We start from the raw sequence: 24,901 nt of genomic DNA on the forward strand, positions 1-24,901 counted from the left end.
GCTATTCTAAAAGTCAATGGAGAGTAGTATTTTCTTTAAGCCTCATGTTGGTTTTTACTCTCTCTCTCCGGAGAGAACCATCAACCAATCTACTCCTTGAGCTCATAACAGCCAACAGCATGACTCAAACCTACTCATTTAATGTGAGAAACACATGGAGGTGCCATTAGCCTAAAAAAAGTATCCCTCATACTGTGGGAATAATTATGATCTGTGAAAATTTCATGTCTGTTTTTTTTTGGAAAATGGCATAAAATTTAAAAACATTGTTGCAGCAAACCCACAAAGACTAATTGTACTAGGATTTATTTTTCATGCCCAAGAGAAAATATTATTTTCACCACTTAAAGTAACTTTACTCTTATTCTGTAAAATTTCTTCTACTATGCACATCACCTAAATATACCAAGAAATGGACTTAAAACCAATATTAAGACATCAAGGTACTAATAATATCATAGCTTCTTTTAAAGAAAAAGTGCTGTATTTATTTATTTTGAGGCTCGGGCAAGAGGCCGGTCCCTTGAAGCTCGTGAAGAGCTGATTAAGTCCGCGCCCGAGCACTTTCCTTATCAGGCCCCCTCAGACCTGCCCTGTGTGCCTGGCACCCGCCACCACACAGCGAGGACGGACCTGTGCCCAGAGCCCAGGACCTCGCTCAGAGGAGCCCGTCCGCAGGGTGAGACGGAGCCGACCGCCTCCGCACGGGCACAGGCTGCTTCTGACCCAACCGCCGTCTCCTGCCCTGGGGCGGCTCCCTGGGGGCCCTGCTGGCAGCTGCCCCTCCGGAATGTGAGTAACTCTTCTGCTGCGCTTCCGCCCACGCGTCCCTGTGTGGTGACTCCTCGTCAGAGAGATCTGGGACCACACAGCACTTCAAGCAGAGAAACTTGAGTGTGTGGGGATCGGCATTTTCTCTGGGTTCCTGAGGCCATGAGGGAAGAAAGCAGCTCCCTAGCTGCATTTGTTAATAGAATTGCTGGGAGGCCTGTGGGTTTTTATTGGTATTGCTTATTTTTTGATTTTGCATTTATAAATGACGGAGGAAGGGAACACCGACCCTGCTCCACTCCCCTGCACTTAGGCGTTCTGTCCAGGACTCAGCTTCCCCTTTTCCCACAGGAGAGTGACTACAGGGGACCGACCCGGACCACGGCTGTGACAGAGCGAGGACAGGGCCCGACCTCACCCTGAGCCGCCGGGATGCAGCGCCGGGCCCCGAGCTTCAGGCCCCTCCTGCTCTGGCTCCTGCTGCCCTGGCCAGGCGCAGGTGAGTGAGGAGGAGCCGGCGGGCGGGACCCCGCTGCGCTCCCCGGGCACAGAGGCCTCAGCCTGCGCTGCCCCAGAGGTCTGGGCCTCCCCTGGGCGCCCTCTCCGCCCTCCTTCCCTCCCTGTCTCCTCACTTTTGAGGGAAGACTGCTGCAGCTCCTCGCGCTCATGTTTTACTAATACACTACAAATTAAGATGTTCAAATAACATTTTTTGAGCAATTCTTTTCAGTTTTGCCCTTCAACTTTTTGTAGTTTTAAAATTTATTTTGTATTTTTACATAGTTACAGTACATTATAATATCAACTGTCCTGGAAGATCAGTTCATGGACACAACATACCTTAATTTTCTTTTTCTCCTTTCCCTGCCCAAATGCAAAACCCTGTTTCCATATTTTTCCATTATTTTGCCTTGAACCGTTTTCTGAAAACAGTTTTTTCTGAAGTTGGCTCTGGACTCTGTGTGAATCTCCCTATAGTCACGCGCTGCCCCTGCTGGGCACCGGGATTGGGCTTGTGCCCGGGGCCAAGCTCAGCCCACACCACCGTGGAACTTTTCAAAGGACCTTTGATTTGTTTTCCATTTTTTAAAAAGATATTATTTCATACATCGTTCTTCTTTTTATTTCACACTAGGCTGTAAAAAGGGGAGCCACAAGTGCATACAAATCTGTAGTTGTCGTTTCTGAAAGGTTTGGGATCCATTTTTGAATTCTTTGCACAAGTGCTTCAGGTTTATAAAGAGTGTAAATTGATCAGATTAAATACCCTTCCTGACAGGGAAGGTGGTCTGATTTTGGATACCTGCTCTGCAGCGAGGGTGTGGCTGAAATAAATGTGGTGTTCAACTGCAAGGAAAAACCCAAAGTGAAAGTGAAATATCAGGACATCTGAACAGATAGTCTATATTTTAATGAAATACATGCTAGTGAGCATGAAATGGATAAACATACTTTGGCAAAACAGGCAGGATGGTTTTGCGTTATAAAACTAGCTCTGCTGTCTTCCCAGAATACTTCACCTACTAAACCGCTAGGAATTCAAACTTGAAAAAGGAATTTGTAAAACAAGAGAAAAAGCTTACTTAGCCTATTCACCTTTTTTAAAAAAGCACAGTTAGGCTTGTTTAAGGACTTTCTATTCAACAAAACTGGAACAAAAATAGAAAGTCAATACTGTCAATAAGTAAATAAAAAGAGTCAAGTTTATTCTGCTGAGATCCAGTGTTGTCCATTGGAAATCATTCTAACTTGAAAAAGAAACAAAGAAAAATAAAAATTGTCTTAAATTTGTGGAAACACATTGACCCCGTAATTTTCTTTTAGAAGGTTTGGCTTTGAAAATAGTCAGGAAAGAAATGATAAAATGAAATAATAATGTGAAATATATGCTCAGAATGTTAGATAAATCTATAGAAATGAGCATTTTCTCCTACAACATAGTATTAAAAAGCTAAATCCTGTGAATTACCTTTGTTTTTAAATTTTAAATGATCTATAATTAATTTTATTGGGATATTTGCTCTCATTTTAAAATAAGTTCTCAAGAAAATAATTCCATTTAAACACTGTGCCTACAGCTCAGATTCTACCACATTCCCTGGAGCGTGGTCCCAGGGAGACGTGCTGCTCCAGGGATTTCACACATTTCACTCCTCCCAGGGAAGTGGAATCACATTCATCTTTCTGCTTCGCTGTGTCCACATGGCCTACAGAATCCTAACTGTGTGGAAGACTTTCACTGCCAAACTGACTTTGCTTTTCTTCAGTATTTCTTTTTATTTTGCTCGTCTTTTTGTCATTAATATTTGAAAAAGGAAATAGCACTAAAAATGAATTTTAAACCTAAAATTTCCTCAGATTCCCTGCTGTCTGCTCTGGGTGTTGCTTCCTGCACTTCCATGCTCCTAAACACATGAATGGTGCCCACATCACCTTTCCCTCTCCAGCAGGGACTTCCCAGATGAGAGCCGACCTCTGCTTATCCTTTCCTCTCTCTTCTCTCTTCCTCCTTCACAGTTACTCATGCTGAGCGCAGGTTTAGGTCTCACTCACACTCAGCCTTTCCCTAACCATGGAGCTGTGTCCACAGTGACACAGGGAGCTCACCCAGGCTCTCTGTCTGGAGAACCTTGCGTTTTCCCTGAAGCTGGCATTGGCCTTGGTTTTCTCATTTCCATGGTGGCAATACGTTCTGTTGCTCCTGAGTGTCTCAGCATTGTCCTATGTTTCTGTGATATATGTTTCATATATTCAAACTTTGTATTTTATTCATAGAATTCTCTTCCACTAACTTCTTAAACTATGCACCAGTCTGGACTTTTCCTTTGTTGCTTTCCTGTGTAGAAATCCCTATTCTCTGAATCTTTATCTTGGTTTACTGTTGTTTTGCTGTGCTACATTTCCCTGTAAGTAAAAAAAGCCATTGCCTTAGTTGCTTTCTCACTGTTGGGGCACAACACCTGACTCCACTTAAAGCAGGATAGGTTTATATTTGCTCACATTTCTGGCTGCAGTCCAGGGGTCGCCATGCAGCACAGGTGGCCGAGAGGAGACTGGGGGAGGGGAGGCGCTCAAGGCCTGTGAGACAAGAAGCAGAGTCCAGAGAGGAGCCTGGAGACACAGCCTTCCCGTGTCACACTCACAGTGACTGTCTCTCATACCCTCTGCCTCCTGACAGCAAGTCAGCTGTGATGGCCCTGTGATCCCCGCAGCCACCACAGGGTCCTGGTTATGATCCAATGGGGCTTCATGAGGACTTCTAGATATAAACTGCAATACAGGCTCACAGGTGATCCAATCTGAAGCCTTTGCTGTAGCAATGCGTCAAGTACTACGCCATGAATTTCAGACGACAGTGTGTAAAGTTGAAAATTTGCTCCTGAATTATGAAATATACACTATAAAGTGACCTGTGCATAGGAGGGCTCTAAAATATTTATATTCCAGAGCTCTCAGAGAAGGCCTCCCAACTCTGTTTATGAGCCCATGTGTGGATCTCTTGAGGTCACCCTCCCTGTGAGCCTGATGCTCCCCCTTCTTCCTATGCATGGTTCTCCATTCAGAGTGCATAGTTGGGAATTTTCAATTGCTGATTGATTCCAACTTGGGATGTTATCCATGGATTTTGTAATATTTGCTGTGTGTGTGGGTTTCCTTTTCATTGTGATCAGTATGTGTGATTAAGCATTTGATGTTTGTAAGACACTTGAGTTTAACTTCAGTGGTAACTTGTCCCTTGTGTGTCATAACTGGCACAAGATCTCTGGGTGTGCATGTGGCTGCTGGGTAACCTTTAGTCCTTTCCTAACACTCCCGAGTTCTGGAATTCCTCAGCACCAGCCCTGTGTGGAGTACTGCAGGTCAGTCCTGACCCAGCTGCAGAGCGAGTGCAGGGTAGGCAGCAGATGAGCCCCAGTGCCTGCCCAGGGCCCCAGCTGCACACCCGCCCAGACCGCCTGCTCTCTCTTTCAGTTGAGTCTTTATCTGGTTTTGGTATTGGTGTGCTATTGGCTTCCAAAAATGAACTTGGGAGCACTCCATCACTTTCAGTTTATTTGAAGAGATTGAGATTCACTGTGATACATCATCCTTAAGTTTTTGTAGATCTAAGCTGTGAATCCATCAGGTCCCAGGCTTTTTTCAGTTGTTTGATACTTTATTAGTGAGTCCATTTCTTTTCTTGATGTTTGATTGCTAAGCATATTTGTATCTTCTTGGGTTAGTTTTGGTAGTTTGTATGTGTCCGTAATGTCCATTTCTTTAAAATTGGTTAATATTTTGGAGTATAGTTTTTCAAAGTAGTTACTTTCTTCTGGATGTGACAGTGTCTGTTGAAATTTTACCTTTGTCACTTCTAATTGCATTGATCATAGTCTTTTATCTCTTTCTCTTGGTGAGTCTTGCTAAGTGCTTGATTATTTCATTCATTGTTTCAAAGAACTAGGTTTTGATTCGTTGATTTTGTCACAGTTTTTTCAGTCTCAGCTTCACTGATTTTTGCTCTCATCTTTATTACGTCCCTTCTGAGTTTCTGATTAAGGCTGGCTTGCTGTGTTTCCTCAAGGATCTCAAGATTTCTCATAGTATTTATCTAGACCTGCTCTCTTTTCCTAATGTGATAAATTGTGATGAATTTTCCTCTTAGAACTGATTTCACAGTGTCACTGAGAGTTTTTTGAGTTGTGCATTATTATCATTAACTTCCACAGTTTTTAAAATGTCTCCTTTGATTTGTCTGTGACCCATTGCTTATTTAGGACTATGCGGTTAATTTTTCCAGAGCCTTTTCTTTTTCCAAAATTTCTTCTTTCATTGATTTTTATTTTAATTGCACAGTGGTTGGATCATATGCTTAGAGGAGTTTCAGATATTCATGTTTCCTTAAGCAGCATTTGTGGACTAGTTTGTGATCTATTTTGGAAAAAGTAACATGTGCTACTAAAAAGTATACATAGTTTGTTCAAGAGGGTTGGAATGCTGTGTATACATCTATTAAATCCATATTGAGGATTTGAGGATGTATTTTAGCTCTGAAATATTTTATTGGTTTTCTTAGTTAATCTGTCTCTGTGAAAGCAGTGTGTTAAAATTCTTTACTATGATTGTATTAATATTTATCTGATTTTGAATTTCAGCAACTTTTGCTTATAAAGATAGATGCTCCAGTATGATGCATATATGCTGATCAGTGTTATCCTTCTGTTGAACTGCTCTGTTAAATATGAAATGATGCTGTTTGTGTCTTCTAATCCATTTTAACTTGGCATGTAACATGCCTGATATTAGAATTGCTACCCCTGCTTATTTTCTGGGTCCTGCTCCATGGAATGTTGTTTTCCATCTTTTAATTTTTAGTCTATGAATGTATCTTTGGATTGAGTAAGATTCTTGAATGCAAGACATGTTCAATTTTGATTTTTGATCCATTCTGCTAGTTTGTGTCTTTTGATTGGAGAGTTGAGGCCATTCATACTGAGAGTATTACTGAGATGTGCTGGTTATTTACTATCATTGCCTCCTTTGTTGGTGTATCATTTGTTTTACTTTTCTGGCTGTTTTTTGATGTTGTTTATCCACTGACCTCACTAGTTTCCTCTGTACTTGTAGGTGTGTCCAGTTTGTTGTTTCTGTGGAGAATAGTGAGTGTTTTCTCTAGAGCTGCTTTAGCACTCATACATCTTCTGAGCTAGTGTTTCCATGGAGGTACCTTAGTTCCCTATCTATTTTGAACTATAGATTTGCTAGGTAAATTAATGTGGATCGAAAGATATTTGCTCTTAGAGTACTGTTCTCAAAATACTTCTTTCTAAGCTCCTCTGCCCTTCAGGTTTTGCACTGAGAACTCTGATGTGATTCTAATTGTTTTTCCTTATATGGGATTTTTTATTTTTCCTTGGCTGCCTTTAAAAATCTGACTTTTTGCTGTATGCTTGTGAATTTTATGAAGATGTGCCTTGGTAAATTTCTGCTTTCATTGTAAATGTTTGGAATCCTATAAGCATCACTTACTTGTATATTAGAATCTTTTCTAGTGTTTGTGAAGTTTTCTTCCATAATTTCTGTAAGTATGTTGGTGACTCCTTGTGGGCCATTTCTACATTTTCCTTAACTCCAAGTAGCCTTAGATTGACCTTCTTGTTGTCATTCAGCACCTGCTGGAGCATCTTCTCTTGTTTTCTTATTTTCTGTTGGCTTTTTTGAGCTCTTTATCATAATTCACTCTTTTGTCCTCAACATCAGATATTCTGGAATGAATGAATGCTACACTGTTTTTCCATCCAGCTATTGCATTCTGAGTGTTTTTGAGGATTCTATGTTCTTGTTGAAATTCTCATTCAAATTTTGAGCTGTTTTGGTTAGCTTGTCCAATTTTACTTATTCCCCCAGTTTCACAGTGGGCACATTGATTGTATGTGCTATAAACTCTTGGTTAGTTTCCTCTTTGAACTCATCTATTTTCTTCATCTCTTCTAAGAATTTTTCATACATTTCTGTTATTTGGTAATTATTTTATTCTCCACTTATGACCCCTTGCCCTGCCTTGGGGGACCTAGAGGGTGTTTAGGAGATCTATTTCTCTACTTCCCCAATTTCCTACTTGTATATGTATTTATTTGATTACAAATAAATATATATATGTATATATAAATGATATATGTCCCCTGTATCTTTTTCTCCTCCCCTTTTGGGGCAGGAGTTACTAGAAAAGTAAGGAAAATGTGTGGTTATATGGAACTTTTAAGTAGGTTGTTGTCCCCCATGAAGAATTTTTACCTTTGTGTGTCCACTTCTACTGTTTATTACTTCTGTTATATACTTTAAGTGGTCTTGACTCTGTCTCTGTGTTTTGGCACAAGAATTGCTTCAATTTATAACAACATCCACAGATTCAATCTTACACTTATCTCTGATAGTCCTTGAAATTACTGTCCTCTCCTTGTCTTTTCTCTAGACAAAGGCCAGAACCTAGATATCTTTGAAAATCAGAGCCAATGAAGGCACAAATATATGAGAGTATCCATGTAATACGCCCATAAAACTACAAAGAACACAACATCATGTTACTAAGTAACTCAAGGGATGTAAGAAAGTTAAAACAACAAGATGACTCTTATGAACACAGATGAGATATTCCAATGAGCCCTTGAATAAGTGATTCCCAAGCAGTTTCTTTGCCTAATTCTAGTCTGAGTGTTCACACACCAGTGACACCTATGCCCCCTTCACAGAGAAGCCAGGCTTAACTCAGACTCAGGACCTCTTTCTGCCAGGATGCAGGCATTTTTGCAAAGTCTGATCCCACCTGAGATCTTGGGTAAGAAACTCTCTCTATCCTCTCCCTGGATGTGATGGTAGGGTGATGCAGCAGACAAGTTCACAAGCATTAAATTGTCCAGTGAGTCAGGATGATTGCTAGGCAGTCAATTCAACTGCAGCAGTAAGAGTCTAATCCATTCCAGTGCTGTCTCTCAGGGTTAGGGAGAACACACCACAAGGCCCTGTTGTGCATCTCCCTTTAGTAATGAGAAAATGATGTGAGCCTCCATTGCTGAGTAGCTCGGGCTGAATCAGGTGTGTCACTGCTGGTCCCAGGACGGTGATCTCCAGTCCCTGCCTTTCAGCAGGACTCACCACAATCTGCTGTCCAATTGCCAACAGCCTCCAGTGACTAACTTTTCCTCCCCAACCCTGGGGCCTTGGCAGAATGAAGTCCTCAGAGGGCTCCCATAGGATTGAAGTTCAGACTCCCAGCCCTTTCCCACAATGTCTTTCCAGCCAAGCCTGCTCTGCAGGGCTGTGTCTTAGTCATTTGTAAGTCAGATACTCACCACCGTTACCACTGAAAGTCACTCAGGACAGAGATGCATGTCCTTCCCACTGTTTTCTTCTACAGACTTCAGACCCCTTGTCCCGGAGGAGCAGAGCTATTCGAGCTCATTGCTCCGCCATCTTGTCCGCTCTCCTTTGTGTTTCTTGTTGATATTCTCTGAGTCTCTCCAACCTGGCTCCTTCTCAACTCAGCTGTGTGGGATCTTCCAGATCTTACCTTCTCAGTAGATCTTTTCTCAGCTTCTTTGCTTTGATTCTTCCTCTAGTCAGTGTTGTAGAATCTTCCAGATCATTCTTTCTCAGTGGATCTTTCGCAGTTCTTGATGTGACTTTTCCTCTAGTTATTCATGTTGAATGTCTTATTCCAACTTTTGCCTTGTTCAGGAGATTTGTTATTTGACTAGAATTTCTGCTGTCCCACAGGGGAAGGGATAAGAACCAGGCCCATATTGCTGGTGCCTGAGTTGAGATGTGGAATACAGAGTAATAAAATGTCCATGTAATAGCCCACAGGTCTGAGAATTCTGATGGAGACACAGGTATTAATATTCTAAATTGAGAATAGAGAATGTCTTTCTACCCTTTGCTTAGAAAAACATTAGCTTTAATGTGATCACATTTAGTTGACTTATATAATTATATGACATTGAGTAATATATGCTTTAAAGCAATAAAATATTTGACACCCTTTTGAAATATTTATTTTATGTCCTATTATTATGTGTTATTTCATAAGGCATTAAAGTGCTGACTGATACAAATTTTTCATCTGAAAATAATGCTCTGAAACACCCAAGGTGATCACAATTAAATACAATGCTTCATATGAATTTGACTTATAATCCTAAGCAAATTGGAGAAAACTTAATTTAGCCTAAGATTATGTGACTACTGAAAATTTAGCCTAATTCCCTTGGATCTCTTAGAGTAAATGTGAACCTGCACCTCCTACTTTAGCTCTGTTCATCAATTGTCCAAGCTCATAAATGTAGCTAATGTGGTTTCATTCCTGTTTTGCCAGAAAGGCATCACCTTGCCTGACACACTCTCTGCAATGACTCTGTTCTCCTCCTAATCACCTCCAGGGCAGTTCCAAGTGAAGGGACCAACATCACCAGTCACTGCCCAGGTGGGAGGAGCAGCTGTACTTCCCTGCCTCCTCAGCCCACCCATGGATGCTGGGAACATGGAGATCAGATGGTACCGAGACCACCAATCGGTACTGGTGCACGAGTACAGGGATTCTCGGGACCACACGGAGCAGCAGAGTCCCATGTACCAAGGGAGGACAGAGCTCCTGAGGGAGAACATCACCCACGGCCAGGTGGCCCTGAGGATCCATCCCGTCCTCCCTGGAGATGAAGGGCAGTACAGCTGCGTCTTTGTAAGATCCGCACAGCTCAGCCAAGCACAGTTTGAGCTGCGTGTCGCAGGTGAGCACTGAAAATGCTGAATTGGTATTTTCTTTATGCAAGCAGGACTCAACTGTATGTGTGGAAAATGAGGCTGCATCTGCATAAACACCACAATTGAATGCGAGGTGTTAGAGTTCAATTTCATCTACCTAGTCTTTGTAGAGTATTTGTTCTTCCATTGAAAAAATTCATATAGTTTTTCTTTGCCAGTATAGTTCCTGAAGGCCAGATTTGATTGTAAAAGCCAGTGTGTTCTCACTCCAAGCTTCTCAGAACATATCTCAGTGTAGTAATTTCCTTCTCAATTGCTAGACCCAGAAGGAGTTACACAGGGACAGGAAGGACAGGGCAGCCCACTCTCAAACCCTGGGTTTCTACATCTCACTTCCTTACATACTGGATGTGCTCCTTCTTATCACATGTGCTCTGCCAGCTCTTCCTCTGTCACCCTGTGGACTCAGATCTCTGCAGAAGAGTAAGAGTCTAGTTTTGAGGCTGAGCGATCCTATGGAGAAGGTAATGAGTCTGTAGTAGTAGCCAGGAGATGACATCCAAGCCGAAGGTGAAGACTGGAGCTCTTGATGTGGTGGAGAACAGAAGGTAGCCCTTCCTTCTTGATTTCTCGTTTATGCCCTTCAAATTACAGGCTGCTATAGAGCTTCTAAACTTCTCAAATTGACCCAATCAATTGAGCACTACAGTACCTGTCTCTACCCAATCTCTGTGGTCCTGGGGCAGATGTCAGCCCCTGTCTGGTCTTAGGATACCCCTATCTTCTAGCAGGTTCCCTGGGGTCTGCCCCACAGGCACCCACTGCACGTGAAGGACCAGCACCCACCAGACACACTCGCCCAGGCACCTGTAGGGCTGGGTGAATCTGACCTTGCTCCTCACTCACCCTGCCTCACCTTCTGGTGACATCTTCACTCTCCTGTGGGGACACCTGGGGAGACCCCGACACATCCCTTCCTAGAGGCACTGCAATCATCTTCCAGAATTTGTGCAACTGTGTCCTGTCAGGTTAGTACTATCCCTTAGTTACTGCAGACTGATCAGGTCCACAATCTCCCCAATGACTGGATGGTGAAGGCTAAATAAGGAGACAAATAGAATGATTTTAGGGCCCTGGAGGATCAAAACCTTCTCATAGAATTTGAGATTCTGTCGGGACTAAGACCAAGACTTTCTCTTGGCAGCCTATTTAGTTAGTTATCAGAACAAGGGCAGGAACCACTCAAGGATGTCTCCAAGTAAAGTATTAGGTTAATCCACCCAGGAATGAGCTGCCTGAGGCTACAGTGTATCTAGTTAAGGTTGGAGCCAGGTTTCCTTGGCTGTGACCTTGTCTTATCCTTTGAAGCTTTCCATCTTCATCCTCCATTACAGGTCTTAGTAGGGATTAGTGCTTCACAGTGGTTCACTTACTATGAGTCCACCCCAATCTCCAGACAAGAGTCCTAGGCTTTGGACAGACTCAAAAGTAAACAGGGAAAGGCAACTGGTTAATTTTTGTCTTGCTCAGCATTGCTTCATAGTGGTCTCCACCAGTGTCCAATAAATCTTTACTTATGTAAGTGAAAAAACTTCATGAGTGACTTTGAATCTGAGGCCAGCTCCTCTACTGTGTCTTCTAGAGCTTTCCTTCATTCCTTTGCAGCAGCCAGACTTGTCCTGTCCCAAGTCTTCTCTTCTGGCACAGATGGTATCATTGCTATCTATTGACTCAGTGCAATCTTTTTCTTTTTATGAAACTTTAACAGGAAACCTGTCCACTGGCATTTGCTTTTACCTCTTTTTTATCATTTTGTTGAAATGTGACATTGCATTGTTGTTAAACAGATGCACTGCTCATACTGCTATAGCCATATCTGGTGTTGTAGTTTTACAAAATTTTGCACTGTTTGTTGCATTTTACACATCTCCCTAATCTTACCTGAAGTGAGCAATTCCTCTACATTTTCTCCTCTTCCTTGGCAGAAGAGCTCCTCTGAATATCCTCTTGCTGCTGGCAGATGATCACCCACAATCTCTGGAGGAAAGGGAGAGAAGGAGAGACATTGGCTCAGTTGTGGTCCTGTGGCATTCAGGATCAAGGACTGTTCTTATTGCCAGGCATCCCTTGGTTATCAAGTTAATTAGAAATGTTTGATCCTTGCCTGGAACACACATAAAACAAGTTACTTGCAATCCTAGTTTTTTCAGTATTCTCACTTTGTACCCTGTAGCCAAACACTGTGTTTTCATATGTAAATTTTTATACTTTGTCCTTAATATTCAAATTTCAAATAATAAGCAATCACAAATATGTTGCACAGAATCCAAATGTTTTTCCAAAGAAAGTCCCTAAATTCACTGGTGTCTTCTTTCTACATTCTCCAGGAAATTGTCTCTGTTTTTAAGGATGTGGGAAACATTTCAGTTTTATTTTGCCTTTCCTCTCATGAAACACTACAGAAATGATGTCCTATGCTCATCCAATCTTCTTCCTCCATATGCATACATCTTAATGGACACCTGAAGCCCTGTGCTGATTGTCCAGAGCTGAATCTCATGAACATCTCTCAGGAGCTGTGCTGTCTTAGCTGCGTGACTACTGGTCCTCATTTCTTTAGTCTGCCCCATCCTCCTGGAGGAGCACAGTGAAGCCCAGGTCAGGAATCTGTTCCCCCTGGAAATGCGGTCTCTGCAGGGACCCATAGCCTCTCTCTGTCCCCTCCTCACTGTTTCCCCTCAAGGAGACGCTGTGCTGCCCTCAGCAGGGCTGCTCTTCTCCAGAGCTCAGCGCTGCAGCTTCCACTCCTGCTCCTGGCTGCATTTTCCTCTCCCCACCTCCCTACAAGAGACCAGTCCTGTAGACAGGCACAGCACTGGAGCAGGTGAGGCATCTGCTGTATGCACTGCTCTGCTGCATGCTGGGCATCATTGTGACCTAATGCTGCTATGAGGAGCAAGAAACAAGGAGGCTAGAGTGGGAGAGTGGACACTGAGAGGGCTCCACTCCTGCATTCTGAGGCTGCAGCTCCACTCAGGGAAGCCTTCCTGTGCACTTTGAGGAGGACCCCAAGCCAAGCTTGTGCAGGGAAGTAGAGCTGGATGGGATGGCTCCCTGCCTTTCTCTCAGGGTCACTGGCTAAAAGATGCTCAGGGCATGTCTAGTGATCACATCCATCAGTATTTTCTAAACATCACATCCATCAGTATTTTCAATTTGGTCCAGGTATAAGTGCAGTCATATGTACAAGGCACACTGGACCTATGTGGTGCTTAGCTCAGGCGTGCACACACACAGGATGTGTATTTAAACGTGCCACCCCAATACAATGTTTCAGTTGTGTGTTGCTCTGAACATTGAAACTGAATGGATACTCAGTAAAATGTAACTGGTTTTAGTTCAATCAACCATGTTGCACACACACCACACACACATGTTGCTGGTGTCTGATAGTTTGGACCACGGTGCCAGGACTGTCCCCGTCACAGGTTCCTGTGGAGAGTTCTGCTGCAGATCAAGAAGAGCTAAATGAGTGCTGTGAAATCAAGTGTATTTTACACAAAAAACCATGGGATGCCATGTGATCTGCATCTCTCAGCTCCAATTAGAGAACAGAGGATTTCAGCACACAGCTCAGGAGTCATCAGATGGAAGGATAAATAACACCTCCAAGGGAAGGAGGGAAAGGAAATAAAAGATACAGGACTGCTTGGTATTGCATATTTTGCTAAGTGCTGGCGTAGTTAATTTCACTTATTTAATTCATTGTGCAGGGAAAATACTTTATGTCTAGCATCTCTGTGACTCAATTTTCAGAAACACAGAGTTGGGATTCATAGAGGTTCATTAGTAAGCCTCAGTTGACTGATCCATTTGACGTGTTTGTAAACTCAAAAAGATGCATTATTTTCCTCTTGTGATTCCTCCAGCCTCAGGTACCCCTCCTCACATCCACATTCAGCCTGCACACACTGGGAGCATTAAGATGACCTGTTCGTCCTCAGGGTGGTACCCAGAGCCAGTGCTCCAGTGGAGGGACTCAAGAGGGTGGGCTCTGGCACCTGACTCTCTGAGGACGTCCCTACAAGATGATGGCCTGACCCACGTGGAAAGCTCTGTCACAGTGGAGGAAAGCTCAAGAGCAGATGTGTCCTGCTCAATCAGGAACCCTGTGCTCAGAGAGGAGCAGGAGGCGCATCTGTCAGTGGTCGGTAAGATTCCTCAGAGCCCGCATTGTGTGATGTCAGTGCTGAGGGGGAGGTGGACTAGCGATGGTCCTGATTGAAAAAGTACTAGAATGGTCCAGTGCATCCATTTCCAGCTCTTACTTGGAAAACTAGTGGAATATACCTCTTTTACTAGTTTTTATTTTTGAACAGTAGACCATTAATTCACTTCATAAGAAATGCTATCATGGATAAGCAAAACATGTAAGTGTAACAGACGATTTTGAGGAATATGTTGAAGTTCATTCCAAACTTGTCAGATGACGTTCACCAAGGGAGACTCCTGTATAACAACAGGAAGTTTATTCCTCCTTGTGTCACACTGAATTGAAGTCCTGGCATTGCCAACTGCTATCCTGGTGACACTGGACAAGTCCTGGCCACTGTCTGTCCAGTCCGCTGTTGAACAGCAATAACCCCGCTGTCTGTGTCATTAGACCGTCGTGAGCAGTGAGTCACGTCAGGCATCCGAGGGCAGAGAAGAGCTGCACGCCGAAGTCTGCGCTGTGCTCCGTCCGCAGTGACCGCTCCCAGGAGCCCCGTGTGGCTCCGACGCTCCCCGCAGCTTCCGTGACTGCTCTCCTCAGTCTCGGAGGAACTACGGAGCCTGTAACTGCACTATTCACTTGTCTCTCCAGCCTCAGCTGTTGTTTCTTTCCTTTTCTCCACCATCTCCCACCCCACCTCACATACCACCAAACCCATGGCACTGACTGCTGGGCCCCTTCTGTCTTCCCACAGGAGTTGTTTTCACTGGTCCTGACACCTGCACCCTTTTTAGGAGCCACTCCCAGCTCGGCCTGCACTAAGTGCTTCTCTATGCTCCCCTGTTTATTCTGAATTGTATTTTTCTGTATCCCCAAGTGGAGTATAAACTGTTATAGATATTGTGTTCTAATTCTTAAATATCCCCACAAGTTGGTAAATTAATTAATGCCAAATATATATTTCCAAATTGACATAGAAATTAATGTCTGTTGGAATTAAAAAATGTCATTTTGTGATTTAGTTTGGTAACTTACATTAAAGGTAATTAAAAAGACTGCTTTAAAAGTTGGAATTATGAAGGGAAAATTATGTATCAGAGGAATAAGTTTTTATTGACAGCCTTAGAAAAACAAAATTTGGGTGTTACAGTAGCTAACATGCTGTAGTTAGACTTTCATGCCAATAGAGACTTACAGGTATTTTCAAAACAATCAAAAGTTGGAGCTATGAAATATAATTGTTATTAATCCTAACGCCAGAAGACTCCTGAAACCTGTATGATAAAGCGTGAGGTAGATAAAGAACACATCTTCATATTTATATAATTTGAACTAATTTTGCTTAAGTAATTAAACAACAACTATCTGATTAGCTGATTAGCATGTAGGAATTGTTTTTAAATTATGGATTGAAGATTGTTCTTGAATGAGAGTGTTCTTGTTTCTCCTTTGGGCTCACATCACCAAATAGATAAACCCTGGCATCATACTCATTTGTTTTCTCAAGTTTAAATTACCACAGTTGGGGGCTGGGGATTTAGCTCAGCGGCAAAGCGCCTGCCTGGCAAGCGCAAGGTCGTGAGTTCGGTTCCCGGTACCAGAGAAAAACCAAAAAATAAAAAAAATTAAATTACCACAGTTGACCTTTTAGATGAATCCTTGCTGTGAGCTGGAATTGCCTTTGAGGCGTGGACTTGACGTCTACGTGGTTTATCCTCTGACACCAGTCCACATCCCCATTTTAGTTGTAGAACATCTCCACCTGTGTCCTCACATAAGGCTGGGCTCACAGCTATGGACAGGTGGGAATAACTGGACAGAGAGGACCGGGGCAAGTTCCCTTGAAGAGTGAGGGGAAGAGTCTCTCTGCACTCAGTGCGCTTGTATTCATGAACACTTCTGCACATTACTCATTTAAATACAGTATTCAGCCTGGATGGTAGATGCATGAATATCTGTTACAATAGCTTCTCTATTGAGCAATACTCTGAATCTTCCAAATTATTTAGACCCCCTGGTTCACACACTGGGGGAAGCAAGGACGCAGGAGACCCTCAGATCCTGAGTTCCTGAGAATCACAGTGACGGTGAGGCTCGGTGTCTCTGCCCTGCTCTCTCCCTGGAGAAACCCCCCGAGGGCTGGAGCCCAGTAGCCAAGCCAGCCAGAGTCCAGCTGGGTCTCAGAAGCTGTTTTCTGTTTTTCAGAGGCCTTGTTCCCCCGGGCCAGTGCTTGGACAGTGGCCCTGGCTGTGTTCCTGGTGCTCGTGGCCGTCACCTTGATGATCACTGGAGTTCTCCTCCTGAGATCTAGCAGAGCCCAAGGTAAAGGGAAAATAGTGTGGGTTGACTCATTTGTGGAGGGATAATGGAACCATAGTTATGTATAAGTCTATAGTGAACTTCGAAAATCTTGTTCATTTAAAATTTAATGGAAGAACCCTGAGGAGGAAGAACTCTTTGATTTGCACATTCTTGACTCTCATTGGGCATTTTCAGTGTTTTCCCTCTTCCCCACCTCTCTCCTCTTGATTCTTTCTGGACTGACCCTGCTTCCCCCACAGGGCCTTGGTGACCTCATCCTGGAGGTTCCAAGTGCTCTGCAGACCCAGAGACACAAGTCCCTGAGGGTCACATGGCATGGAGTTCTGTGCCGCGGTGGTGCGGGGCCAGGTGTCCTTACTGGCTGCTACCAGTGGGCGGTTCAGTGTCCACTGAGTGTCTGGCTCAGGCCTGGCTCACATACAAATATCAGCTAAGAGCAAGAGTGGTTCTTAGTTATATTTTTTTCTTTCTTTGGAAAGTTGAATTCTTTCTTTTCATGGATTATGGATAAGCGTCATGTGACACCCAATTTTCACAAAATCTCCCATGTCTTTTATTACTCTTTTATGTGATGTTGCCCTGAATGTCAGCCTCTGCTGGCTCCTCGGGGAACACCGTGTCCAGATAAGCAGCCGTGGCCAGAGCCGCCCAGTGGAGCTGCATTGGACAGCGGCCAGGCACCGCCTGAGTTAAGGGGAAAATAGAGGAGTGAGGGGACCTACGGAGACCACAAGATTCAGCCCCATCAGGTGGAACAAACGAAAAAGCACAGTGACAGACCATGAGCAGGCTAAAAGTCACCCTGACTTCGCTCTCATGTACACAAACCATTGCCCTTCCCCTGGAGCCCCTGCCTGCCCGACTTTATCAACTTCCTGGGCGGTGAGCGGATGTAGCAGACCCGGATGGAAGTGTGAGGGGACTCGCAGGCTGCACAATCGGACCCTGAAATCTCTGTGAGGACGGGGTCTGGGAGGTTGAAGCTGAGATCTCATGAGGCTGCTCCCTGTCAGGAGCCAGTGGGCTTCTGACCACTCTACAAACCCATTCTCACGGCTGTGTAGTTGGGAGGAGTATAGTCGTACTTTGTCAAATATTTAGTGAGAAGAGTTTTTGGAAAATATTTTCTCTATGAATTACATAATGCAGGAAATATACTAAATTGCTATTTAGGTAAGATTCTTTAAAAGTAGTTCTTCTCAGATCATTCTCTTTCACTTTTTGCTAATCACATGAAGCGATCAGTTTATTATATTACTAGTATCACATGGTCATAAGTCATTAACTTATACACGTGGAGTAACAAAATAATTATGTTCATCTTATTAGAGCCTTCTGTTCACTGCAATTTACAAACTGCTTTTCATATGAACTCTCAAAGAAATGTAGTATTAGTTTGGCATTTTATAATGAAATGGATTACTTTACTTTAGGAATCCAAATCCACACATGAGTTTATGAACTTGACAGTGGGGTCTTTGCCCAGGAAACGCTCTGGGCAAACTCTGTGACCCTGGGGGGAGGACAGGTGCTCCTGTTTCCATCACAGCCCAGGGTCAGAGGCAATCACAACTCAGCATCAAACACTAGTTATGTGGTCCAGGGTTCTTTCACCATAGTCAATGGAATGAGGTCAGTTTGCTCCTTAAATTCTACATTTTCCTGTGAAATAAATTTTCAGTGAGTGTAGATACCAAAGTGCACCTCCCCTTGGTCTGCACATCAGAGAGCTGCTCCTGCCCCATTCCGAGGGGGCCCAGGACAATTTTTCTCCCACACGGTGTCCCCACTGAGGCTCCACGCCCTGCAGAGAGCTGTGCCCTGCTTATCCAAGTGTTATTGGCTCTAGGCTGTAAACAGATTTCCTGCACTCTTTTGCATATCATTGTTTGGGTGACTATTATACATAGCCTTATAAAATATGTATCCTGTATTATATTGCTCCCCCTTGCAAAATAAGGCCCAAACCAACACACCAAGCAACCATCCCCAGGCTACTCCAGCTTCTCCTGAGCCCAGCTGCTGATGGCCCTGAACCATTGTCCCCCGCTGGTCCTGGTGAGGCTACTCCCTCTGGGGTGAGGAAGCTGCTGCCTGGTCCTGCTCTCTCTCCGCTCTCCCAAAGCCAAGCTTCTCCGGGCTCACACAGCCTTGTGGACAGCATCATTTAAAACAAAATGAAAGAAAAGCACCATCAAAAGCCTCTCAGACAGTTTATGAATCACCTCTGCCATTGTAGACGTCAGGAAAATTCGGACTGTGGACCTGGCTGCCAGTATGATGATGTTTGGGACGTTGTCTTTCTTCTCTAACTTTTAAATCACAGTTTCAGGTTTTCTAGCTGAATAGATCTTTTCCCATAGACACACAACTGATTAAATATAAATATTCTTTAAATCAACCTACCTAATAAAAACCCATCCAGACTGAATTCATCATCGACCACATTAATCCCAATATGAAAATCTGCTCAATTGTATGTTTCCATTTGCAATAATTCTGCTAAAGTTTTTTTTTCTAGAATTGAATTAATACTACTTTTGAGAAAGGAAATTTCAATTCGCCATACAATAAAACCATAGTTATGAGCAGGAAGTCATTGAACTATTTTTGCATAAATAAGTAATATGTAACAATTTCTATTCAGGAAAAGTTATTTCATAATCTTCATAGTTTTATTGTGGTGTCAAAGGAATCCCATATAAGGGAAACTGTACTTTATAATGATGGTATAGTTAAGTATAATTAGTGCCTTCTCCTATGTCTGATGCTAAAACATGGTAAATATTAACCATGAAAGATAGAGAGGTACTAGCAGGAGAGATGAATGATGAGGCAGACAGAGGGCAGACCGTGAGGATCACTGCAGGCCATGTGCAGGGTTTTCTTGTTTATCTTAAAAGTGGTCCAAAGCACTGCCGGGTTCTGAGTGGAGAGAGGGCAGCACTATGGTCACATGGTCTGGGCTGTAACGTGACTGCACCAGGGCATCCACGGACTTGTGAATTAGAGTTCAGTGAGGGAGCAGCGATTGCAGGAGACTCAAAACTGTAAGGAGACGGTGGAGGGAGGAGGGAAAACTTCTTAGTGCTTTGGTGAGGCTGGAGTCAGAGCCTGGCGGGAAATCCAAGATGGAGCAGAGAGGGATGAGTAGGGAGGAGGGCAGAGGGAGTGGCCCTGTTCTGGCCTGGGCATTTGTGGAGACTGTCCACTCCCTGACAGGAGATCCAGCTCATTCTCAGCTCCCACATCTGATCTTCTATTAATTCTCCTCCAGTAATGATCTCTTGCACAGCACAGCCCTGTTTATAACGGGACCAGGTCTTGTGTGACATTGGACCAAGAAGATATATCTATGCTTTATTCCTTTTTGAATTTATTGCTTTGTCTTTGATTTTTATATTCAGAGACTACTTAAGTCTGCACTTTTATTGACTCACAAGACCACTTTTTACATATCTTAATGTTTTAGCTGATGAAAAATTTAAGTGTTTTTCTTTTTATCATAATAAGGGAAACTTTATTATGCAAACGCCCAGAAAAGATGAGCTCTATGTACATTACTAATACCAAAAATATTTACTATTCAATAATACTTTAAAAGTGCAGATTTTTATATGAAGTATTTAAAATTACCATTAAAGTGAAAATGACAAACAGTGTGGTAGCTTTTTTGAATGTTTTTGTTGTGGAATAAAAATATTCTGGATTTATGTGTAAGATACCTCAAGTGGTTATATGTAGGTAAAGGAAACTAGTGAAATGTTTCTTGTTCTCTCTGATTTTTAAAGGTATATGACCATATTTTTCTTCTAAGAAGCAATATTTGTGATGAAACAGAAATAGAAATCCCTCTGCAGGAGTGCCCAGGTCCCTTTCGGTTCTGTAATCCACGTTGTTCACTGCACTGGGCCGTAATAAAGGCTGCAGAGGTCGCCCTGTGAGAGCAGAGACTGCACCTGGATCATCATGAGGTCCCTGTGCAGAGGCAGCACCTGCTAGACCAGTCAATGTTTGCTGAGGAGATGGAAATATTTGCAGTAAACTCAAGAATGTGGTAAAGACATAAAATGAACTAATGGAGAGATAAGTTAGCAGTAACAAGCTGCTCATGATAGTTGCAGGCCTCAAATAATACCAGCCTTACTGTTTGTCATATTCTTAAGAAGTTCAGTGGTGTCCCATGTGGAAATGCAGGACAACTGGACCTTTGTCCTGCCTTAAATTCCAGAAAGTTGCACAGATGTTCCCAAATATTTTACAAATTTTATGAAGACAAAGGCTAGGAACAACTTTCTTGGCATTTCAAAAATTAACATTCTTTTGCATTTTTCTTTTAGGGCAAATCAATAAAGAACACAGTAAGTTGTTTTCTTTCTTATGCTAAAGTAAAAGGTCAGTCCATGTATCATGAAAATATTTATACCTCTGTGTGTTTACAGAAAAAGTAAATTTTGTATATAGACCCTTTCTGTCCTTTTGCCTTCAACTCCAGAAAGCTGAACAAATATTCCAAAATATTTTACAGAATATATAGAGGCTAAGGCCAGAAACATTTTTCTTGAGTTTCAAAAATTAATATTTCTTTGCCTTTTTTTTTAGAGAGAATCACTGAAGAACTTGGTAAGTTCTGTTTTCTTTCCAGTACTACACTGAAAATTCAGTCTTTGTGTCATCAAAATATTTATTCCTTTGTGGATTCTTTGCAGAACAAAGAAAACTTTCTGTGAAGAACTGTAAGTAGAGTCCTGACTCTCACCACTGACCCCCACACCCATTACCCACAGCAGCCCTGCCTGCCCAACCGCTCCGCTGACTTTATGTCTCCATCTGTTCGTAGATCTGAAGGAAGCTCGACATTTTGCAGGTAATTGCAAAGGGCACAGTTTAAAGTGACTGCATGTTTGCCACCTCAGCTCTGTGGGATTCTAGTGTGAAAGGACAGGCTTGGCCCAATAACCTGTAAGACGTGTGTGAACTAGGAGGACGGCTTGATGCTGGATATGTACACCTGAGGTTATGTGAGAACCAGCACACTGAAGGTGGGAGATGATGTGTGAAAAAAACTCTTACGTAAATATACAAGGTATATATCTACATTGCCTTAACACATACCTCACATATCAATTTGTAAAACATAAAATTTTACATTGGCTCATGTTTCTTGAGATTTCAGGTCCTGGCAGTTGATGCTGTGGATTTTGCTCCTGTGTCAGGGGTGCAGGTCAGAGTGGGAGCCCAACAGAACAATTCACGACGTGGCCAAGAAGAATAGAGGAGTGGAGAGCCCAGTTCTCTTGCACGGGCTGTGCTGCTGACCCAGGGTTTTTCATCAAGCTCCACTGTTAAAATCCCACCCTTCCCAGTAGCAGCAGGTTGTAAAACCAGGGTCCTGAAGGATTCCAGATCCGCACACAGCACCTTGCAGAGCACAGATGCAGGGAACTCACCTCAGTGCCAGGGCAGGGTCTGTGCCAGTTAGGAGCATGGGCTTCATCTCCCTGACCCAGGGGCATCAGCACCAGAGCACCTCGGGGCCACGAAAGGCTCTTGAATATGGAAACGTTTCCCCTCCTCCTCCTAGACTTCTGTAGCATGGCGTCCTCCAGGTCTGTCAGGCTCTCTCTCCATGTGCACATTTGATGGCTTTTATTCTTCTTTAAAAAAAAGCAGTTAACAATAATAACTGGTATTGGTTGAATTTCTCCATTTGCTGTTGTATTACTTTTTCTTTCTTCACAGAAACCTTCATATGTAGCTGGGAATCCTCATTTTCTCTAGTCTTCAGCATCTCACTCTTCCCCATTGTTGCCTAACAAAGGTCCAACCCTAAACACACCCTCCCCAGCCCAGCAGTCCTCGCCCTCTGGCCCTGCTCCTCTCCAGCTCCCTCCTTCCTCTCCTCCCCTTGCTCTCCTCCCTCCCCGGGTTCCTCCCCATGAACACACTGACCACGCTGCTCTGTGCTGCTGTCCCGTGGTCTCCTGCTCCCTCTGTGGCAGTTTTCCTCTCTCCGTGGATGCGGTGTCCTGTGTGAGAACCCGGGAAGCACCATGAGCATCAGACACTGGTAACACCTTTCCCAGGTGTTGGCCCCATGCCCCCCATTCCTACCAACCGTGTCCTCAGAAACTGAGGTGAGAGTGCAACTCAGGCCCAAGTTGCTGTTTTAAGGAAGTTCTTCCAAAAGTAAAGATCTCCACATCTACATGTGGCATGATTCGTGGGCCGTGGGCTGTGGAAAGGACTCCTGCATCCCTGTGCTGTGTCCTCACCCCTCCTTTGACAGCACTCACAGAATTGAGAGCTCTTTTCTTAAGGCCTATGGGTAATGTGTCTCTTCCTTTTTTGCAGAAGACATAGTTCTGGATGAAGACACTGCCCACCCTCAGCTCTTGGTGTCAGAAGGTGGGAAGCGTGTTGAATGTTGGTCAGAACAGCGAGTTGTTCCTGAAATCCCTGGAAGATTTACCTTTGTCCCAGCTGTGCTGGGTCTGAACAGCTTCTCCAGCGGAAGCCATTACTGGGAGGTGGATGTAGGAGGGAGTAAAAGGTGGACAATAGGAGTGTGCTCGGATTTGGCCAACAAGAAACTATATTATGGGGGTGTTCATCCCCAGAATGGTTTTTGGACCATTGACAGGGCTCATGATAATTACCGGGCTTTTTCTCTACCCCGATATGATTTTAAGGTTGTAGCACCTCCTGTGACAGTGGGGATTTTTTTGCAATATGAGCAAGGATTGATCTCTTTCTATGATGTGGAGCAATTTACTGTACTCCATACTTTCAAAGGCAAGTTCACTCAGCCCTTGAGGCCATGTTTTTCTACTGGATTTCCCTCTCTAGGACATTATCCTGGCCTTTTCATCCCCACAGTGCCACCACCAGATGAATCTGGTCCTCCTTAGAGCACATCTAAAGGACCTTGCACAGTACTCATCCCCAGGGACCAGGACAGCCCACAGCTTCCCAGCCAGGATGCGCATTGTCAGGGCTGGTGGTATCTTCCTCCAAGAGAAAATGAAGTATAAGCCCTGTTACTTGCCAATTTTTACTGCTCAACCCTGCAGCCAAGCTTCCCCTTAATATATTTCCTTTGATCCCTGTCAGCTTTGAGAAATGCAACTTCTTTCTATTCTCCCTCTTCTGAACATCAAACTGTGGAAAGAGTTGGCTGCTTCCCTCAATATATCATCGCCATGCATTTCTCACCATGCTTTAGCACAGAGTGACAGTAATTTTATATTTCACCACTAACCATGGTCTCTTGACTGGTAAAACCAAATGTGCTTATTTCGTTGACCATGTTTATGATAAAATGAATGTGCTAAGATCCTGAGTGTGTGGGATAGCAACAAACTGAGTAAAATTAAATCTTATCAACAAGACCTTAGCAGACATTTATGTGTGGAAACATCATGTATAGCCCAATATGCCTTTGAAATTTTCTTATCTTGTTTTATATTTTAAAATATTTAATTGGCCATGGTGATATACATAAAGTACATAAAAGATGATTTGATGTTGAGATATGCACACACTGTGAAATGCTTACCACTATTGGTCAGACTGAGAGAGCCATCACCTCCCATGCTGGATATGGATTCTCTAGAACACGTCCGTCCTCTAAGTTTGCAGCCTTGGCGTTTGTTCTCCTATTACCTCCTCACCCCATTTTCTGGTAACCAGTGCTTTATCCTCTGCTTCTATGAATTTAACATTTTTATAAGGTTTTTAGTTTTCACATATTCATGAGTTTCTTCAATAAATGTCAAGACAAATTATCTCAGTTCAAGCGCATTTCCTCTCCTCTGAAGCAAAAGGCAGCATAAACTGGGAATACTGAGTAGAACCCAAGCCAGTGCTATCTTGTCTCCATTGTATTTCAACCATGAAATTCTGCATGCCACTTATGTTCCATCCTGGGGAAATTATAGACAAAACTCAGGAAGACAGAGAAAACTGAACTCTCACACATCGTTGGTGGGACCGTAAAATGCTACAGACACCATGGCAATGTGATTAGAAGACTCTCTTAAATATACAATCATCCTATGACCTGCATCTCTAGCTCAAGTTTTGTGCTGTAGAGAACTGGAACATGAATGGAGAAGTCAGCATAAAAATTTTATAGCAGCTTCTACACGATTTTCTAAACACTGAAAAAGTTCTCAATTCTCCTTAAGAATTTTGAATAAACTTTAGTACATTTATATAACTGAATATGATTTCAAAGTAGCACAAAATTGCTATTACATTTGTAATGTAATTATCACAGCTATGCTGAAAAAATATGGCAAAGGATTCATCCTATTTGTGTCCACCTGTCTGGAGTTCTTGACCTGACATGACTAG

At 43.2% G+C, this 24,901-nt stretch overlaps 1 protein-coding gene across 8 annotated transcripts; it reads left to right on the forward strand.

Moving 5' to 3' along the window:
• Positions 1-752: 752 nt before the first annotated feature.
• Positions 753-24,780, forward strand: LOC102002971 (butyrophilin subfamily 1 member A1-like). 8 transcript variants are annotated; one of them, XR_001232489.1, is made up of 11 exons: positions 753-1,004; positions 1,123-1,270; positions 9,687-10,034; positions 13,938-14,219; positions 16,427-16,543; positions 20,884-20,904; positions 21,146-21,166; positions 21,253-21,279; positions 21,384-21,410; positions 21,526-22,680; positions 22,898-22,990. XR_001232489.1 is itself a non-coding variant. In XM_013509761.1 (11 exons), exons 2-10 carry the CDS (start codon positions 1,204-1,206, stop codon positions 21,594-21,596), a joined length of 981 nt encoding a protein of 326 aa, XP_013365215.1. In that variant the 5' UTR covers positions 753-1,004; positions 1,123-1,203; the 3' UTR covers positions 21,597-21,629; positions 21,713-22,990. The 8 variants fall into 8 exon arrangements, 7 of the variants coding, with proteins under 7 accessions (XP_013365215.1, XP_013365216.1, XP_013365210.1 ...); XM_013509761.1 differs by having other exon boundaries at positions 21,526-21,629; positions 21,713-22,990; XM_013509762.1 differs by having other exon boundaries at positions 21,526-21,629; positions 21,720-22,990.
• Positions 24,781-24,901: the final 121 nt, after the last annotated feature.

Source organism: Chinchilla lanigera, unplaced genomic scaffold (assembly GCF_000276665.1).
Source record: "Chinchilla lanigera isolate Chin_1 unplaced genomic scaffold, ChiLan1.0 scaffold00180, whole genome shotgun sequence".
Classification (NCBI taxonomy): Eukaryota; Metazoa; Chordata; class Mammalia; order Rodentia; family Chinchillidae; genus Chinchilla; species Chinchilla lanigera.